This window comes from Rhipicephalus sanguineus, chromosome 9 (assembly GCF_013339695.2).
Source record: "Rhipicephalus sanguineus isolate Rsan-2018 chromosome 9, BIME_Rsan_1.4, whole genome shotgun sequence".
NCBI classification, from domain to species: Eukaryota; Metazoa; Arthropoda; class Arachnida; order Ixodida; family Ixodidae; genus Rhipicephalus; species Rhipicephalus sanguineus.
The window spans coordinates 73,542,210-73,563,132 of NC_051184.2; the positions used below are offsets into that span (position 1 = coordinate 73,542,210).

At 47.1% G+C, this 20,923-nt stretch overlaps 1 protein-coding gene across 1 annotated transcript in view; it reads left to right on the forward strand.

Moving 5' to 3' along the window:
• LOC119405645 (sphingomyelin phosphodiesterase) overlaps window positions 1-20,425 on the forward strand; it is a 32,357-nt gene extending 11,932 nt beyond the window's left edge. Inside the window, exons 5-11 of the mRNA XM_037672481.2 lie at window positions 916-1,026; window positions 2,112-2,192; window positions 2,717-2,804; window positions 12,691-12,773; window positions 14,405-14,597; window positions 15,556-15,746; window positions 20,302-20,425. Coding sequence (XP_037528409.2) covers window positions 916-1,026; window positions 2,112-2,192; window positions 2,717-2,804; window positions 12,691-12,773; window positions 14,405-14,597; window positions 15,556-15,746; window positions 20,302-20,410 — 856 coding nt within the window. The 3' untranslated portion in view covers window positions 20,411-20,425. The remainder of the gene's footprint in view (window positions 1-915; window positions 1,027-2,111; window positions 2,193-2,716; window positions 2,805-12,690; window positions 12,774-14,404; window positions 14,598-15,555; window positions 15,747-20,301) is intronic.
• Window positions 20,426-20,923: the final 498 nt, after the last annotated feature.

Genomic DNA, 20,923 nt, shown 5'->3' on the forward strand with positions numbered 1-20,923 from the left:
AAGCCGGGTGCTGCATTGACTGGCTCTGACTGTGCTTTATGTTTCATACGTTGCTCAAAAAATCTGGCCTTTTGATTTTGCGGGGCTTAGTACTTAAATACGTGCCTGATTCTCCGTAAACTACATAAGCTCCGGCATTAAAAGCACGTACGATCAGAAATACGTGTAAAATGTAACACCCCTCCCCGACCCCGCGAGCTGTGCCTAGATTTTCCATGTTCAAAGAAAAGTGTGAAGAAATATGAGCTCTTCCCCTATCGGGAAAAAGGGGGCGAGCGAAACTTGGCGCGTGCCCGCCTGACCTTCTTTCTTTCTTTCTTTCTTTCTTTCTTTCTTTCTTTCTTTCTTTCTTTCTTTCTTTCTTTCTTTCTTTCTTTCTTTCTTTCTTTCTTTCTTTCTTTCTTTCTTTCTTTCTTTCTTTCTTTCACATTGCGCAATGCTCCCTCCTAACCTGTTCCTTCCTCCATGCCGGGAATTGGACATTCACGCACGTGCTTATCAGCGCAACACTTCTGCTGCCACAGGCAACAACGATGGTAATGCGTGAAACAATAAAATTCAAAAATGAAAGGCAGTAATGACATGTGATAACGTGAAATGACCAGTGACCTCGATAAGAAGATCAGATTGCCACACCAGAAACGACTGATCACCGACAAGCCAACGATCGCGAGAGGATCAGTTATTGGAAAAGGGCGCATACAAGTACGCACGCCACCGGTGCACATTCGAGGGCCTATTTGTGTATACGCGCATATATCTACACTCGCCGGCGCTGTGTTCTTGCGAGCTATGCGGCCGCCGCTACGGACAGCTGTAAATGATAGAAACTTCGCTTAAAACGATAGCTATGATGGAGTCAAAAGGGCGAGTGCAAACGTGCAGTCCTCATGTATTTCTACGTGACATCCGCAGTTTCCCGCCACCTGAGGAGAAAGGAAACATGTCGGCCTCTTGGATCTTCGACGCCCTCGCCGATCAGTGGTCTCGATGGCTGCCGCCGTCTGCCACCGACACCGTACGAAGGTGAGCTTCTCGCAAAACGCCTTCTCCGCAGGTTCATTGAGGTCGATGCGATTTGCTTGCATTGTTTATCAAGTGAAAGCATGGTGGGACTGGAGAGACACGTGGGGGCACCCGCACGTATCCCCAGTCCGGTGCAGGAAAGTGACTGGCCATATTGCTTGTATGGAAACAGTGTGCTAACGCAGGCTGCTTGGTGATACATGTTCACGTGAAGAAAGAACGCTTTTGAACGGGACAAAAAAAGGGAGAAAGAGCGAGCGCGAGCAGTTAGATTGGTTGTATATCCTTCTTTCTCCTATTTGAAGATGCTGTTTCATCGTGCAATGATTTTATTGGCATAGCCTGTGCACCACGAAAATGATTATACTTAGTTTTAATGGTGCTGCGTCGTTTCTTGGCCCTTAAGGGCAGTGGGTTTTGCTTCACTGCTCCAGAATATTGGCGTCAACAATTAGGCGAGTGTCTTTTACTACTCTCCGCTACATGTTCACTCACTTTACTACCTTGTGAGCCAGAAATAAAGAACAGTGTATAAATATCCCTATAGCCTCGCAATATTCTCGTAGACGGATACCCCGGTATGTCAACTAAGCTTGATGCATTCGTTCTCTATCATTTGCACAGCCTGCCAATGAAAAAATATAACTGTATGTATTAACCTAAGATTTAGCGCTGTCAAGCACAATCATGTTGCGTTCGACATTATCAAGACAATGCTTTGGCCAATGATTTGAAGGATGCGCATGCTAAGTGGTCGTGGGCTAGAAGCATGAAGAGTTCACCTCTCGCATGCTCTCAGTCGCACGTTCATGCTGTCACATTGACAACACATGCAGTCACATTCAGTCACACTGACAACATGAACACTTTCCTCCAACACACGCAGCGACTTCTCGTAACCGCGCTCATGCAACGGTAAATACTCATACTGTTTAGTTGCAGCGGATAGCTTATTCTCACGATGACATTGAGCCACCTTGTCATAAACAATTCGATGGATCAAAGTGCGTACGGTATACTGAATGTTGAAAAAACAGTGACAACACATTATTACGATACGTTACTCAATTTTGTTTTCATTTCAGGGCAGGCTGCTATTCAGCGAGACCATACCCAGGGCTGAAGATCCTTTCTGTCAATACAAACTACTGCAGCAGTTTGAACTGGTAAGATGTAGTGCCATGTTTCTGGCGGTGTTGGCAAATTATATTGAGGATAATTTGTGTAGGCGGAAGGGTTGTCGACATGCGGCGCGGTGAAAATAAAAAGAAATAAAAAAGCCACAGTTTCACCGTAAGCGCGAGCCGTTGCAGGGGACTTCGGATTCAATTTCACCACCCGTGGTTGTCTAACATGCACCTAAATGTAAGTACACGGGTGTTATTTTATTTCGTGTTCAATAAATATGCGCCAGCTGTGAGCGGGGATCGACCCGCCTCTTCGAGCTCAGCAGCGCAACACCTGAGCTATCTAGTTACCATGGCGGGCACCTGTAGCCCTATCGTGCATGTAGCACTTGGCTGCAATGAGCGCGACGCGCTCGACTACGCGCTCGTATGTTCGTTTGGACGTGCAACTTGGTGCAGAATGGCTTAGTTCTGTGTCACATCGAGCAGCAAGTACACGCAGATCCACACTGTGCAGTGTTTGGGCAATTTCGCCTACTTATCTTTGTTTTCTGCAAATGCAGGTGGCTGTTGATAAATGCCACAGACCCGGCACAGCAGCTCGCATGGCTCGTGGACGAACTACACGAATCGGAAGCCAAGGGTGAAAAGGTGAGCACGAATGTTACTTCTTTGGAACATCACAATGTAAGCCTTAATGCCATTTGTGTCACCAAAAACGCAATAAAAATGGTCTGTGCTTTATTAATAGACACCGTTTTCAACGTTAAATTTTTCACATAAGGATAGCCCTGCTCAGTGATCGAAATACGAACAACGGAGCACGTGTTCTTTTGCACAGCGCAAAGGCAAGAGCGTAATACGCGCAAGTTGGATGTGCAGCGAGCGGTGCGCTTGAGATGTCAAAGTTGATCGTGTCGGGCACTCTGCTTGTTGCTAGGCTTCGCAGAAACCATGCGCTCCGCTGTTCACAGTACTGTAGTTGCGCATACACATTTGATTATTATATATGCTGCCAATATTAGCATCTGAGATAGACATAGTATTTTAAATAAGTAAAGAACCCTTCGAACATTGTGTGTAGCTCTTGGGGACGTCAAGGTACACAATGGTTGTTGGCTGGTTCACATTTTCATTAAATAGAAGCTTACTTTGCGAATCCCTCCGTGTTTGCCTGAGCGTGGCTGCTGCGGTTCCATTGCCGAATAGGTCCCTGACCGATGTCCGAATCAGAAATCAAATCTCGCACACCTCTGCCCTTGGACACAGCCCCACAATGCGTTGATCACAAGACCACCGCACGCATGCTTCTTGCACAGTGAAGGCAGCTGTGCTTCCTGACCTTAGGCTTTTGACAGAGATGGCGCCGCAATTTAGGAGTGCTACAGCAAAGTACGGCATGATGACCATTGCGTGCGCCGCCATTTAGCGCTGCCAGACTATCTCAGCTTACAATATATTTCGTCCCTAGTAGTAGAAGGTAAAGGAGTGTCTCCGGCCTGGGAAGGTACAGGCGGGACTTGGGCCGCTGGTGGCGGGCTGTCATGAATTTGTTGACTTCTGGCAGAAGAGGGAGATGTAGAGGAAGAAGAAATGAGAGAAAAGACAGATGTCATACGAAGAAACATAGAGTGAAGAGAAAGAAGAAGACCATACATTGAAGGAGAATTGAATAAAGAACGCAAAGAAGAGGGAGAAGAAGAGGCACGAGAGGCGACGTGGCCGGCGAGGAAAAGGAGGAAGGCAGAGCGCGCTTGGAACGGGCAGAGGCACGGACGAGCGGTGGTCGTGGCAAGGCGTTCGCCTGAGGTCCGCCAGCACAGCTCCTGGGAATGTGCCCCAGCTTTCGCAGCAACGTACTGTGACCTGGGAGGCGTGACCAGGAGGGCGACCAGCGCGCATCAGCGAGACCCTTCTCCTGAGGACGTGCAGACGTTCTGCGGCTATGCTCCGTGGGTCGCGCACCGGACTACGAGCGGTACAGCCAAAGCAAGTACCTGACGTGGCGTGGACCAGCAACTGCAGCTACCCGACGGTGCAACAGACGGTCGGGCTCCGGTGAAGCAACGCACTTCGCGGACACGACAAGTCGTCGCCTCAGCACCGGAGCTGCCACGTCAACGCCAGTAACCCGAGACGAAACTGTAAATATTTTTATTAGTTTTTGGGATAGTGTGCACAAGGGATGTTTGTTTATATAGTTGGGCTTTCTTCACTACGTCTTATGTAAATAGTTTAGTGGTTTTTTCGCATAAAGCAATTTTTCGTTATCCTCGGTGTTCCTGTGTTGTGTTTAACCATCTAGAGACCATGACAAAATATTGGCGAGCCTGCCAGGATTGATTATCGTACCCAACTGGTCTCTCACAGCACGGGAGCATGGATTATGAAAAATTGTTGGGAATCGCGACCGCGCTGGGACTCAGCCGAGAGGAGTCGCTAAGCTTGTTTGAACGCGCGGAAAAGGAAGCTCGCGAGGCACATGAAGCTGAGAAAGAGATTCTTCTCTTAAAGTTGCGGTTGGCAGACGCCTCTATTCCCAGAGATGATGACAGTAGGTCGTCGGTTTCTAGCGAAAGGGAGTTGCCGAGAGCTAAGAGCATTTGTCCGCGGAAGTTAATGGCTCCATTTGATGAGAAGAGAGATGATTTAGATGCCTATTTACACCGGTTCGAAAGAATTGCTGTGGGACAAGGTTGGGATAGAAGCGAGTGGGCGACAGCACTTAGTCTCTGTTTAGTAGGCGAAGCCTTGAGTGTATTTGGGAGAATGCCCGCCTCCGAGTCAATGGACTATGACAAAGTCAAGAAAGCGCTGCTTCAGCGGTTCAGGCTGACTGCTGAAGGCTTCCGTGAAAGATTTCGTAAATGTAAGCCCGAAGACGGTGAAACGGGAAAGCAATTTGTGGGCCGCTTGTCTAACTACTTTGACAGATGGATGGAGATGGCCGATACTCCCAAAACGTATGAGGGTGTGCGTGACTGCATGGTTAGAGAACAATTCCTTGCTTGTTGTCACCCAAAGCTGTGCGTGTTTCTAAAGGAAAGGAAGCTAGGATCACTTGAAGAGGTAGCCGATTATTCCGACCAATACATGGAAGCTCAGGCAATCGGAAACTTAGGACATATGGATAAAGACAGGATCAGAGGAGAGGAAAATGAGACGAATTTTAAGCCCCGAAATAATGAGCATAGAAAGCAGCAGATGCAGGAACGGTGCTTCCTGTGTAATCGCCTCGGTCATCAAGCCCGTAACTGTCTCGTGGAATGCGGTGTACAACGGGAAAGAGGTTATTGCCAGGTGTGCAATATGGGAGGCCATAAGACTGAGGAATGCCGAAGGAAACCGCGAGATCAAGTATCAGCGGTGATAGCTAATAGAGAAGGACAGAAAGGTGACAGAAAGGAAACTGAGATAACGAATATAGTGAGTGCAGCTGTGACCGCAGCTGGCCTGAAACATATTAATATGCCAGTTGTCAAAGGGACAGTGAACGACAAACGTGTGTCGGTACTTCGAGACTCGGGTGCTAGTACGGTGCTCGTTAGACGAAGTTTGGTCAACGACATGGAGCTGACAGGAAAAACGTCACGAGTAGTGCTGGCAGATGGGTCAGAGAGGTATTTGCCGGAAGCCAGAATATTGTTAGACACCCCATATTTCACAGGGCGTATAACTGCACTGTGTCTAGAAGAGCCCTTGTATGACGTGGTGTTAGGCAATGTGAAAGGCGTAAGAGCCGTTGACGACCCAGTGGCACAATGGAAAATGCCTAGTACATGGATACGTGGTCGCGTAGGAAAGGCGAAAGATGCAAAAAGAGACGCAACGGTGCCAAAGGAGACTTTCGTTAAAAAAGAGGTAGGACAGGAGGTGAACCCGTCTGCAACACTGGATGAGTTGGGCATACCCACAGCTGGGCTAGGTAAGCAGCAAAGAAATGACGAGACACTGGAAAATGCAGTACGTAGGATCGGAGAGAAGCCAATGAGTGAAGGAACGAGAAGAGATGTGACGTACGTACTTAATAATGGCGTGGTGTACAGGAAGTTCGTGCACAAAGGTAGAGAGTGTATGCAATTGATGGTGCCGGCAAGGTATAGACTATCTGTATTGGAGCAGTGCCATGCCAAGGGACATAAAGGAGTGAGGCGAACTGTAATTGCGTTAACTAAAGTAGTGTTCTGGCCGGGTTTGCGGAGAGATGTTAAAAAGTTTGTAGAGGGATGTTGCAAGTAGATGGGAAAGCGAAAAAGAAATATTGTGATAATGGTCACAGTGTGACAATTAAGGGTACCCTGCTTGTATGTTTTAGGACTTTCTTCATGCAGTTTAGCAACACGAGAGTTTTCGAGACAGCCAACTGTCGAATATGTTGAGTAGTCGGCATAGTGATTTCTCCACTGTAAGCGAGTGTGTCTAGGACTTCACGTTACTGTTATGGTGAACATTTGGTGTAATTGTTACAGTAGACACAGTGACATGGTGCTTTTATGTCACCTATGAACTGTCCGCGACACATGTGATGTGACGGTTAGTGAAATAGCCGTGATGTGTGGTGAAGTGATTGGTGATAGTAATGTGATGTGAGTGTGCCGGTGAAGTGCATCGAGAGAACGTTTATATGACACACATTGACGATGGAAGGTCCTGGGACGTCAGGAGCAGTTTTTCATGCCGAAAAACTCTTCAAAAGGAGGGCGTATCATTGTCATGAATTTGTTGACTTCTGGCAGAAGAGGGAGATGTAGAGGAAGAAGAAATGAGAGAAAAGACAGATGTCATACGAAGAAACATAGAGTGAAGAGAAAGAAGAAGACCATACATTGAAGGAGAATTGAATAAAGAACGCAAAGAAGAGGGAGAAGAAGAGGCACGAGAGGCGACGTGGCCGGCGAGGAAAAGGAGGAAGGCAGAGCGCGCTTGGAACGGGCAGAGGCACGGACGAGCGGTGGTCGTGGCAAGGCGTTCGCCTGAGGTCCGCCAGCACAGCTCCTGGGAATGTGCCCCAGCTTTCGCAGCAACGTACTGTGACCTGGGAGGCGTGACCAGGAGGGCGACCAGCGCGCATCAGCGAGACCCTTCTCCTGAGGACGTGCAGACGTTCTGCGGCTATGCTCCGTGGGTCGCGCACCGGACTACGAGCGGTACAGCCAAAGCAAGTACCTGACGTGGCGTGGACCAGCAACTGCAGCTACCCGACGGTGCAACAGACGGTCGGGCTCCGGTGAAGCAACGCACTTCGCGGACACGACAAGTCGTCGCCTCAGCACCGGAGCTGCCACGTCAACGCCAGTAACCCGAGACGAAACTGTAAATATTTTTATTAGTTTTTGGGATAGTGTGCACAAGGGATGTTTGTTTATATAGTTGGGCTTTCTTCACTACGTCTTATGTAAACAGTTTAGTGGTTTTTTCGCATAAAGCAATTTTTCGTTATCCTCGGTGTTCCTGTGTTGTGTTTAACCATCTAGAGACCATGACAAAATATTGAAATGTTTCAGTCGTGGACATGCAATGGAAAAGAGTGAGGTGGGGATTTAGTAAAAGTTGTTTCGCATAGAGAGGTACAGTTTGGTGTGGACTTACGCAAGTTTGTTTTAGACGAGGTAATTTGGAACAATGTGAACTGTGACTACTGGTAGCGTTTTGTGTAGCGTTTTCTAAACTGTGTGGTGGTCAGAGTTTTGTGAGTCGTGGCGGTCATCAGTGAACAGTGTGTGCTCAGTGTAGTTCAAAGCAAGCAGACGCACTTTATAAGTTACACCCCAAGTTCAGGACATAGAAAAGCAGTTTTTTGGGAAAAAACTCTTCGAAATGGTGGCGTATTTCACGAGTGAGAGCAAGGCGGTGGGAAAACGATGACGACGAAGTCCTCAAGACATTCGAAGCGGCACGAGCGCGTGCTTGGAATATTCCACAGAGCTCGAGGCACGCGAACCGAGCCATGAAGGAGGACGAAGAGCAATGAGCTGGCATTGTCTTCGTGGGCTCGGCAGAGGGAGGTCGCATCGCCAGCAGACGCACTGGCGACGGCAGCGACGGGCGTTCGGGTCTGTGGCCGGTGACGCGGGCGTCCCGAGGTGAGGCCGGCGAGATCGACGACCTCGGCGATGCAGTGACCGCGCCCCGCAAGTACGGACGTTCCCGGCGCAAGACCCCTTCCGAAGCAAGCCACCGAAGGCAGTCCCCGGAGGGCCACGTCAGCGATGGAACGCCATGCGGGCGAAGGAATCGACGACGACGTTAGGCCTAACGGGTCTAGCAGGCAAGCCTCGGTGGACGACGACTTCTGTTGACAGGCGACGGCCAACTCGTCACACAAGATAGTCGAAAGCGGATCGCGAAGAAGATCGACGCTGTCTGGACTTATGCACAACGAGGTCGAAAGAATCAAGTAAGAGCGGCGCAACGAAATAGCGATCGTGATGATAGACTTGTGAACCTATGTTAGCGGGAGAGGACCGTGAGAAAGATTTACTGCTTAGATTGAAGAGATTTTTCAAGTTTGCTTATTGTTACTTGTCTTTTTTGTATACTTGTATATTTTTGGGGTGCCGGGGCTTTGTGTGATAAATGTGGTTTGTCTCTATGCGAGTCTTGACTGAGTCTATCACACCGGGCTACACGAAATTGAACGCCATGCGGGGCGAAGGAATCGACGACGACGTTAGGCCTAACGGGTCTAGCAGGCAAGCCTCGGTGGACGACGACTTCTGTTGACAGGCGACGGCCAACTCGTCACACAAGATAGTCGAAAGCGGATCGCGAAGAAGATCGACGCTGTCTGGACTTATGCACAACGAGGTCGAAAGAATCAAGTAAGAGCGGCGCAACGAAATAGCGATCGTGATGATAGACTTGTGAACCTATGTTAGCGGGAGAGGACCGTGAGAAAGATTTACTGCTTAGATTGAAGAGATTTTTCAAGTTTGCTTATTGTTACTTGTCTTTTTTGTATACTTGTATATTTTTGGGGTGCCGGGGCTTTGTGTGATAAATGTGGTTTGTCTCTATGCGAGTCTTGACTGAGTCTATCACACCGGGCTACACGAAATTCGTGACACGGGCACATTTTACTGCCCGTAAAGGGGTCCGGAAGGCAGCACAAGTGAAGCTCGTATTGTGTCGTTGGCGTTGTAGGTGTGACCGCAATATTAACCCAGTGCCCGCGAGCGCAAACAAATGCGGTCCTTGAAGATGCGCCGGTCACATGTTTATACGTATGCGCCGTTTTCCAGTAAATGATGATCTCTCGATCGCGGGCTAGTCGGCGATCGGCCGTTTCCGCAAGGCAATCTGATCTTTTATCGAGGTTATCGAGGTGACTTGTTTTTGCAGGTTGCCACATTTCGTTGTTGCCTGAATATGAACGCAGGCCCGTCGATGTTGGCTGTAACAACTGAGTTGTTGCGCAGCTAAGCACGAGGATGAAGGTCCAATTCCCGGCATGGAGGAAGAAAGCAGTTAGGAGGGCACATTGTGCAATGCGATAGAAATAAAGAAACCATGAAAGAAAGAAAGAAAGAAAGAAAGAAAGAGAGAAAGAAAGAAAGAAAGAAAGAAAGAAAGAAAGAAAGAAAGAAAGAAAGAAAGAAAGAAGAGTAGTACGTTAGGCACGCGCACGCCAAGCTTCACTTGCCCCTATATTAGCGATAGGAGAAGGGCTCCTTAAAATGTTTACTCGGAAAATCAGTTCTACGGCCGGCAATCGGAAAATTGCAGTGAGCTTTAGGAAATTAAAAGATAACTCTTTCAAAATGTATGGTTATGAGGCACACCGTATTTGTGGACTCCTGAGGAATTCTTACCTCGTGGTGTTCTTTAACATGTAGTTAAATCGTTATTCCACTCTGCCCCATCTTAATGCGGCCGCCGTGTCCAGAAACTGAACTCGCGATCATTTGATCAGGGACGCGAGTCCACCGACGCTGAGTCAGCGCAGTGGGTCGTCGACAAACTTGAAGCACACATTAGCCAATTGAGTGGTTTATGAGGTGTTTCATGACGCACTGGCAATACCGTGGTACAGGCTTATGATACCTAGCCGTTGAAATTAATGCAATAGGCTTTAAACGTCATTACGCCAGCAGAAGTTTCAACTGGTTGACGTCACTGTAACTTCAGCCACTCAAGGCAGGTTACCAGAAGGGGTTGTAGAACTTTTATTCGTAGACATTCAGGTGCCACTCCGTAGAGAAGTGCGTTGAATGGACGGCACGGGAGTGACATTTTCACCTAAAGCTTTTGTTCTGCATGAAAGCGTCGCTAAACGAGGGAACGCCTTCCCGACACTTTGTTTTTAGACAACAGAAAGTGTTGCTGATACGGACTTGAAAACATTCACGTACTTTGTGCATCAGGTTATTGACCTTCATGCGGGCTGCTTTTACATTCCTGGTGTTTAGGAAAGAAAAGGTCATTGACAAACTGTAAAGAAAACTGAACACGAGGAATTCTCCGGCGATGAAAAGTTCAAAACATTTTGGGACTATAGTTTGGCACCGCCTGTACAAAATATTTATTGTATATGTCACAGAAAACAAACCAGCAGAATAGAAAAAAATGCATTTTCAAGAGAATAGAGTGATTTAAATACAGGACACCCTTGTCACCGTGCAAAACTGTGGAAATTGTGGAGCAATAACATTATTCTATGTAACCTAGCCTAACTTTGCAAATATAAGCTTACTATTCTGTTTATTTATTATATGTGAACTTTAGCACATCCTTAAAGGAGTAGTTCAAAAGAGTGAGCGTCAATTGGAGGTCAAGCATTCAACAGTGCGCGCAAACACAATGAATCAATATCAAGAGAATCTTAACTCTGTGCTACGCTCCAGTAAAAGTAATGTCCCACGTACGGCCGCGAAAAAGTTATAACAGTGTGTGCGTTTGCAGTAATAATACTGATTCGCTAGAAACCAGCAGTAACAAAATGTTGTTAAACCAAACGATCGTACTTTCATTGGTATAAGATGTAGCATTTATTCGTTTGTTTTCTTCCGGAATGACGTGTGTATCGTGTTTTGACTTCGCGTTTGCGCGGCTGTTGTGCCCGTGTTCTCGAGAAAGTCACTGAAAAGTGTCATTCACGAGAGATTCCACTTGCCTACCACACAAATACACTAGTAAGCACATTCAGAAAGCCTAGAAACACTATGACATGTGTATGTGCGTGTGAGTTTTACAATAGACGTCACTGACTCTTTATTTTGTAATGTTTGCGGGTCGCAATAGTTGCGCGGTTTCTCGCAGGTACGTAAAAAACAGAAGAAGCAGTGGAACGTCCAGAGTGCTGATCCGATTTGCTTAAGCACAGGCAGCAACCACGAAACAAGAGGAACACGTTCTTCAACAATGGTTTGCATAGGCGTGCGCATAGTTTTCTATGAGGAGGAGCAAAGTTGTACACCACATTATAGTCGAAATCAAGAAGAAGAAATGGACATGGGCAGGACACGTAGCGCGTAGGCAAGATAACCGCTGGTCATTCAGAGTGACTGATTGGATTCCTAGAGAGGGCAAACGCGCGAGGGGGAGACAGATAGTTAGGTGGGTAGATGCGATTAAGAAGTTCGCGTGTATATGTGCCAGTAGCAAGCACAGTACCTGGTTGGTTGGCGGAACATGGGAGATGCCTTTGCCCTGCAATGGGCGTAGTCAGGCTGATGATGATGACGATGAAAATTGTACGGAAGCCATACTACCCGCCACCCCCTTCTACTCCCCCACTCGTCGAGTCCTAAAGAAAACACGCTTCGCAATGGACGCAAAAATGAAAATGAAACTATGGCGTGTTTTTCGCGATGGCCTGCCTTTGGTCCTCGGCTTCCCTGCGCTAAATGGGGTAGTGAACTGTTCTCGGCATGAAACATCAGGATTCCTCTGGAACCATTATCGTGCAGAACCTGGTCACCATGACCTTGCACTTCAAATGATGATGGACCAGGTCCGACTGAGTGACCGAATAAAACTATAGGGTAGACTTGGCGTCCCCCTTGGACGACTTGGGAGGGAGCCTCCCCCACCCCCCCCCCCCCTCGCCTCTGCGCCCGCTTATCATGGCTGGCCCTCAATGTTCCAACAAATGTTTAAATTTCCATAGTACTTGCCCGAAGTGGTAAGCAAGCAAGCACTGACACGGCGAAGTGGCTGATAAAAAGGGCCTTATATCGCGAGAAGCACGGAGATATCACAGAAGCAGTGCAGTCAAGCTTGAGTTCCTGCTTAAATTAGCAGCAACCAGGAACTGCATCTGGTCACAGGGGAAATTCTATAACGCCCAGCAAACCACTTGTCTGCAGAAAAAAAAACTATCCTTGCTTACTTCCCTGATGCCTCCTTAATATTGCGTGTTTGTTGTTTCTTTGTCCCAATATACCAGAGCGTGTGCTGTGCCACTGGCGTGGTATGCGCCTTTAAAATTTATGACTCATTCTTCATGAATGCTCAGTTTTGCCGGAGGATGAGCAGACAACGTTGGATGTTGCTATGACAACGTAATAATACGGGTATCTCTTACGTCATAACGCAGGTGCACATCATCGCGCACATTCCTCCTGGTGTGTCCGACTGCCTGCACGTGTGGAGTGAGAACTACCACCGCATCTTGGAAAGGTAAATGAGCAACGCAAGAAGGCTTTTTTTAGTGCTACGTGCAGGGAAATATGAAAAATGGCGATTTTATAGTTTTTCTCTCACAAACGTTTTGAAAACCTTTAGTGTGTGCATGCTGATAAAGTACCACGCCAAGGAACTCAAATAACAGAAATAATTGGTTCAGAGGCGTAATATCCCAAGATTAACAATGTCGTTGCCTTTGCAGTTGTAGGAAAAACTCCTCGAATAGTCAATAAATAAATTCTGAGGTTTTACATTTCAAGACCATAATATTACGTGCGAAAACTACCGCAACAATGGGGAAGTGTTAGTACACCCTTTTCCAAATGCGCTATAGTTCCGTGTTCGATTCCTAGAGGGGACCGGGAACCAACCTTTTTTCTCTAATCTTGAGAAGAGTACCTCGACCTGGCGCTCGATAGTTTTGGGGGTACTCGCCTCGAAAGGTGATCTGCGAATGTACCTGGACGCACCTTATTCCACCAGAGCCTTACTGAAATGGTCCAGCATCCGCCGTTGCTGTGGGAACTAGAAAACTGCTGCCGCCTGGTACCCACTCATAAAATAACAAGTGCGCTTCCGTCTAGGTGTTCAGCAGTTCTCGTCGCTTGGGGGGCACCAACATATGGGGAAATTTGCAATATGGGACTGCGAGACCCATAAAATAGGTCACCCTATTTTTTTGTATCGTGCGCAGGTTGACGCATATCAACAGATTTATCTCTATGATTATGAGACACGCCGTACATGACGACTCCCGATTCATTTTGAGTCCTAAAGGCGCGATTCCGAAACTATAATCACGCATCCAAACGCGAAATTCCCGACTGCTCTGCGGCACAGAGTCCGAAGAGGAAGCGAGCCAGTCAGGCATTTCTTCGCGGCCGCTTGAGGGCGTCCTCGCCGCAAGGTTTCCAATCGCTTTTGAGCGTGATTTGTAGGTGCTCTGCCTTGCATGTTGTGCGCATACTCAAACGGGGGCTAGTCCGGCCTTTCGCCGTAGGTGCGTGGTCCGGAGCACAATGGTGACAACAGTGCGCTTAGCAAGCTTTATTCGGCGACTGGAACAAGACCGCTGTCATCGTGCTAAAGTATTTGCCAGCGCTATCGTATTCACGTTTCAGCCTGCGAAGGGCAGCGCTCTCTTCCGCACTGCGTCAGCCGGCAGCTGACGGAAAGCAATGTTTTCGGACATTGGGCCATATAGTCTGCAATTATGTAAATAATTCGTTGCTATCAACGAATCTCTGGGTACTTATGGTGCTACTTATGGTGCAACGAACGATCTGGGTACTTATGGTGCTAGTGGTGGAACAAGTGGTGAAGAAAGCGGTGAAACAAGCCTGGTACCTTTGGGGGACAGTTTTAACGCCACAGCATCTCGCAGTATTCACACGTGTGTTTCGAGAGACGTTTGTCAACTTGACGTGTCGAAATTCAACTCCAGCTGAAATCTGCCGTATTGATCGCTTGTGACCCATCATATTTCTTGAAACCGAAGCAAATGCTCAATCGAAACCCCACCGATCAGTTAAACTTTTGCAATACTACAAACGCTCAGCTGAACTGGGGGCACCGTTGGGTAATAACGGTCACATTACTCCAATATGTTACGTTGTTGTGCGCAGGTACGAATCTACAGTCCGTGGTCAGTTCTTTGGGCACACGCACGCCGACGAGCTCGAGGTCGCCTACGACTCCACGGACGCCAAGCGAGCTCTTGGAGTGGCTTATCTCGGCCCAAGCCTGACGACCTACAGCTCGGGACACCCAGCATTCCGTGTCTTCACTGTGGACGGCGGTTACCCTGGAGCATCATGGGTATGTTTACTAGACGATCCACCTTTTTTCTAGCACGAACCTATAGAAAAACCGCGCGGATTTTCCAGATCCTGCCTTACGATAAATTTTTTATGCTCTGAAGTTCGAACCTGAGACGCACGGCTTTCCGGGGTGGCAACTCTACCATATAAGCTTTATAATCCGGGCCATGAAACTTCGATGTAAACCAAAGCAAATTAGATGAATATTAAAGCAACACCGTCATACACGGTCTCGTTTATACAATGAGCTATACTTAGGAAGCACTTATATGGCAATTTACTAAACGCTTACGTTAAAGCAACAATCCAAAAGGAATTTCGTGAAATGTACTAGTAAAATTTAAAACGTGCGTGGTGATTAAAAATATAGCAAAAAGCAGTCGAGGCTTCCAATAGCAGTTTGACGTGGGCACGCTGGTGCAGTCTTGATGTAGCAGTGGTGGCGCGTCAATAATTAGGTCGAAAGAAATTGAGACACAAGAAAGAACGCTGACTTTCAACTTGGGCTGTTGGTTATGATCAGTATCCCGTGCTTGAGACTAGGTTGAAAATGGGCGCCGTATTCTGCTTGCCGCTCCTTTTCTTCCTAAATATATTCCCGTCCTATGTAGTACGTCGATGCTTCTGTCGGTACGTTCGCAATACACCGGTATGCCTATAGCTATCAGGCTTATTAACACTAATATCGATAGAGATGATCCTCTCGTTTCTATGCTAGGACGACGATAAATGTGTGCGCCCGTGTTTGCTTCATTGTTAACTTTATACAGCATGTCACTAGGCAGTTGCATTCGTGGTGGTAATCATAGTGGGTGTGGCGATAGTACGATTTGCGATGCGTCACTGTCTTTCGGACATGGCTTTTGCGCAAGCACATTGTACTAGGTTTATTTCTGCACATTCTAGGTGTCTGATTGTCCGTCATCGTTTTACTTAATGCATGGTTTCGCCTGCAGTCACTCCTGGATCACCACACGTACCTGCTGAACTTGACCACGGCCAACGCGCACCCTGATATGCCACCGAAGTGGGAGCTTGAGTACAGCGCGCGTGCAGCATACAACATGACCAGTCTTGAACCCCAACAATGGGACACTGTGCTCAGGAAGATGGAACACGACGACAAGCTTTTCGACAAGTTTTACAGGTACGCCAATGACGCAATGATAATTCCTGGGTTTTTACTCCGGAAATTACGACCACATGGGGTTCTTTAACGTGCACCTTAATCTAAGAACGCGGGCGTCTAGCATTTCGCCTCCATGGAAATGCGACCGCCTCGGCCGGAATCGAACCTGTGACCTTCGGATAAGCAGCCGAGCAACGTGACCAGTGAACCGCCGCGGCGGCCCAAGGTGCGAATGCTTGCAGCTTGCTACTACTTGTGGCCAATTTAACAGTACAGTCTGAGTGACACTTGTATAGGGCGGCTAGGAGGCTGCTTCAGCCGCCGTTTATTTAAAAAAAATGCACTTATCGACGCCGTTATACAAAGTCACACTGCTTGCTAGGTCCTTGTGCTATAATTCATTCATGAACGGAAGCATGTAGCTAATGCGAGGTGGCAGCTGCGTGCGGAGCCAGTGTCCATAGCTACGCGCTCGACCGCTCTAGACGAGTGCGATTCAGACTGCACAGGTGCTCTTGAGTTGCTCGGGGGCAGATTAAAAATCATCGATCAGGTTTAAATGTGTATTGATAATAAAAATATGGTCACTTAGCGCAGAACTGCGAAGAAGAAAAGAAAGGAGAGGGAGCAATGTGAGCGCTCACAATGTTCCTTCTCGCTCCTTCTTTTTTTTTCGCGTCACTTTGCGTTAAGTGACCATATTTTTATGATATTAATAAGAAATAACAGACAAAATTGTCTGTTATTAACGAGGCTCGATTAAAACCCACGTATGATCAATCTGAAAGCGAGCGTCCTACCACTCGACTATCTAGGCGTGCTAGCAGAGCATAGCATAGCCTTGTATAGTATAGTGTAGCAAGAGGGTAGGAAAGGAAAGTGAGCATGAGGAGGAGAGATGTCTCGCGCTCCTTTTACCCCCCTGTTAGTTCTCATTAATATTGCGTCTAACAAAGAAAAACGAGCCCTAAGAATTCATCATCTTTCCTTTATATTTTTATGATCAGTATAGTGTACGAACCGGCTTGCTCAACAGCAAGTACTTTTGAGGTTTAAATGTTCTCCCGCCTTTCTGCCGAGATTTGATTGGTACTCACCAGGCGTGTTTACCAGGTCGTAGGCGAAAATCGCTGCAAGGCGCCTGACAAGGTTTTTTTAAAAGCCAGTCGCGTGAGTGCTTTGTGAGTGGATTTCGAGAGTAGCATGTCGAGCATGACACGGGATTTTCGTGCATTTGCAGAGATAAACATACACACAGAAATGAGAAACGATAATAAAGACGACTTTTGTTATTTTCTTAGTGGTTTGAGAAATCACATAAAAACGGACCTAGCGTTACCTTCAGAGAAAATAACGATGAAGAAGCTGCTGTGGCAGATATGCACCGAAAACCATGCAAGTTTAAATGCGAAGATGGTCACCGTTGCTGTGGTAGGAGCTTGTGGAATTGTTAAGCGGACATCGTTTTTGGTGTTCTTTTCACCATTATGAACATGTGTAACAAACTAGCGCAACGCAGTGCACTTGTTTGCTGTTTTTTCCGATGAAGACGATAGTCACTGTTATTTATTTTGCTTCGGCATTCGTGGAGTTTTTCATTCAGCAGGAGTGATTACATAATCCAGTACTACTAGCACTTATCGGGCAATCGGAAGGAGTGGAAGAAAGATAAAGTAAAGCAAAATAACACGTTATCTGTCGAGCTAGACAAGAAGCAATGCATGACGTGCACGCGAAACAATGTATTTGACATATCTGAAATAGCGAACTGGCGTAATTTTTTAGGAAAGAAATAATTAGGCATACAGATACCAAGAAAGCCTCTCACTTACGAACTCTAGCTGTAAGGTGATTGAAAAGTCACGTATGAATGGAACGCCCGCATCCAATTTTCATCGTGGAATAACTAACACCACAAGAAGGTTAAAACACGGACAGAAAGAAGAAAAGGACACAGTGCTGAACTCACAACTGAATTTAGTTTTGAAAAATAAAGAACATATATAGATAAGGATGAGTCACCAAAACTCTGGATATGTGTTGCAAAACAACATGAATCGTGTCTTGTCTAACAGATAATTGAATACTCTTCATCTAGAAGAGTGATTGACGGTTGGCTCATAAAACTTCTGCTGGATCTCATAAAAAGGCTTCGACTATTTCACGCCTGCGCTGATGAGCATGTCTGTATTTTATAATGGTTTTCTTAAGGTAGGGCGCACAACCTCATGATCTGCAATGGGCTGCCAAATGAGACGTGACAGCAGCACCCGAAAGAGTCCACTCATACTCTCGTAGGCGTACGTTTAGGCAACGCCCCGCTTGGCCTATGTTTTTGCTGCCGCATGAAAGGTAAATAACGTAAATTACGCCAGTAGCGCTTCAGCACGCGCTTCTGCTTAAGCACCCGATGTCACTGGCATTATGATATATATAATCTCGCATTTCACATCTATGTGATTTGACTGTGTTCAACACGCACGTTATCCTCTATTTAAACAAACTTCTCGAGTTTTGCTCACTGAAGAGTCGAATGTAACGTCGAGGGGGCCATTCATTATAATTAAAAGGGTCCTGCAACACTTTTCGAAGCAATCATCGAATGGCTTCAATATAGGAGTTTATTGCCTCATGAATCGACGGCCGCAAAATATTTTTAGAATCAGTCAAGGGCGAACAGATTTGCAGGGGCTGGTCGCACGCTTTGAGCGCTTTCTCTCTTCCGTTTGTACCAGCGATCGCGCTGAAAGCTACGCAAGGGAGGATGACAAGGGGGAAGAAGCTATGTCCGTTCGTCAGCGCGCGTCATGAGCTTGAACACTATGTTTTCTTTTAACGCTATCGCGTTAAAGAGTTCGTTTCGCAGAAATTCGGGTGTCGGTGTCGTTGGTTGTGAGTGAAAAATCAACGTTGTCCGTGAGCAAAATTTCGAGGTAGACGCAAATGAAGTAATAACAAAAAATGCGGTTCGAGTGCGACCGGGGACTCGAACCTGCGACCCTTCGCTCCGTGGCGCGTTGCGCTTGGCCACTCGTCCACCATGCATGCATCCTCTAGCACTACTAACGACGAACTATTTATATGCACCATTTGCCGTTTGCGGTACGCACAACTCGGAGGTTCTTCAGCGGCTTGACTCTCACCGTTAATATGGCGCAAGGGGCCTGCGGGCGCCCTATTAAACGGCGTCACCCCGCCTTGTGGTCGTGTTTCGTCGCGCCGCATGCATGGATGTAGGAGCCGGAGGGCGTCCGCACATTGGCTTTCCTTGCGGCACGGTTTAGCTGTCCACTGAAAAGCGAAGCTAGGCTAACGATTGGGAAGGCCATACGAATACGGTCAGGCTACGCTATCGCCTTGTACTGTTGAAAGCGAAGCTCAAGCGTCCTCCAAGTTTCTTCTCTTTCCTTCGAGCGCGTGGCTTACTTTCACTGTGACCGCGAGCGCGAAAACGTGGCGGCATCTCGCGGTGGTCGCGGTAACAATGCAGCCCACGATGCCAATGCCAATCAGGCAATCTCCGATTTTGTACTTTGGGCTTAGGCGCGGTAACTTGGGTTTATGGCATCATTTGTCGAAAGAAGAGCAAGCGATTTATAGCTGACTGAGAATTAATTGTGAATTACAGGCTGCGTGCTGCACTCTAATGTTTAGCTTACGTGTTCTCAGGATCCTCGACTACCGATCGGCAGCGTTTTCTAACCATACTGAAAAAGTGTTGCAGGGGCCATTTAAGCAGGATAATCTCCAAAGTAATTCCTCACAGCTGAAAAAACAAATGCTCGAAAAGGGCATCAACTATGCTTAAGGTTTTTTCGAGCACAACAAAGAGGTTTGACGTCTTGCTTTTAAATGAAAATTTTCTTTCTTACGAGGCTGTATTTATTTTACTCGTACATACTTTAACAGATGAGATCCATATTGTTCGATATGAAACATGCATAAATGAGGGATGCAGTTCGCCATTTGGGCCATATTCTCCGACCGATAAGTGATGTTTGAATGATGCTTGTTTTTCTGATGAAGAGTTCATCAATGAAAGAGTTGGTAGCTTAAGGATAAACTCTGCCTCTGGGTCAACTTCGACTTTACCCGGTGGAATACATGTAAAACGCAAGAATGATTTTAAAGGCCTCCTAAACAACGACTGAAAATCCAAAGAAGGAGCGCCTTATTCTCTCCTAATGTTTCCCGTCTTTTCTGCTCACTTTTGACGTCAGCCGGGTAATTCACGTAACGTCATTAAGGTACAAGCTCTACATTCACCCATGAAGAAGGGATATCGGTTGTGAATTGTCGCCCACTCGGCTTTGCCACGCAGTCACATGCCCGCGCTGCCTTGCCTCGCATGGCTATCGTGCGCGATCAACTTATTTCAATTCGTCTAGTGCGTTTTCCAATGCTCAAGCCGAGAGGACAGCGTGTAGCTGAAAAGTGCGAAATCCTGATACGTTCAATGGCTAGTGCTGAGAGAAGCTCCCGACCTAAAAATCCCATCTAACTGGTCGTTCTAGCTGTGTTAGATCATTCGCTGTCCCAATGTGACAGCGACAATATGTTCTTATGTTTACAGATTCTACCACAAGGGGGCACCAAAGAAGAAGCGCTGCAAACGTTCGTGCCGGAAGAAGCTTTTGTGCGAGCAAAGGACCGCCATCTCGTCAGATCTGAAACATTGCTAGAGAATCCTCTGATAAGCGCCACAGATTATAGGTGGCAAAAACTCGTTCTACAGCGCCGCGGCACCTTAGGCAAGACCGAAGAAAGGTCTATCGAAACCCGGAATGACACTACGCGCGTACCCTAAAGTCGAAGGTCACAAACCTCAGTCACCTCCCATTCTTCGACAGTGCTTTCAATCATATGTCATTAAACATCTAATTACTAAAGCATTTCCTTTCGTTTGCCTTAGCATGAAAAGCTTGCAGTGTATTCTTTGTGGGTTCGAAAGACTCCGGGTCTATTTTGCGTGTTTATTGTAGCTGGCTGTCTGCATCTGTATTGACGACAAGTGTACGTTGGGAGCACACGCTATTGAAGGGCCATATGGTGTCTGCTGGTCGTCGTAGCGTAGCGCAGACACAAATACAAAGCCACGAAGACATACAACACAGGCCTTTGTAGCGCCTGCGTTGTACGTCTCCGTGCCTTTGTATTTGTCTCCGCGCTAAACTTTGACGATCAGCAAGCGCCAA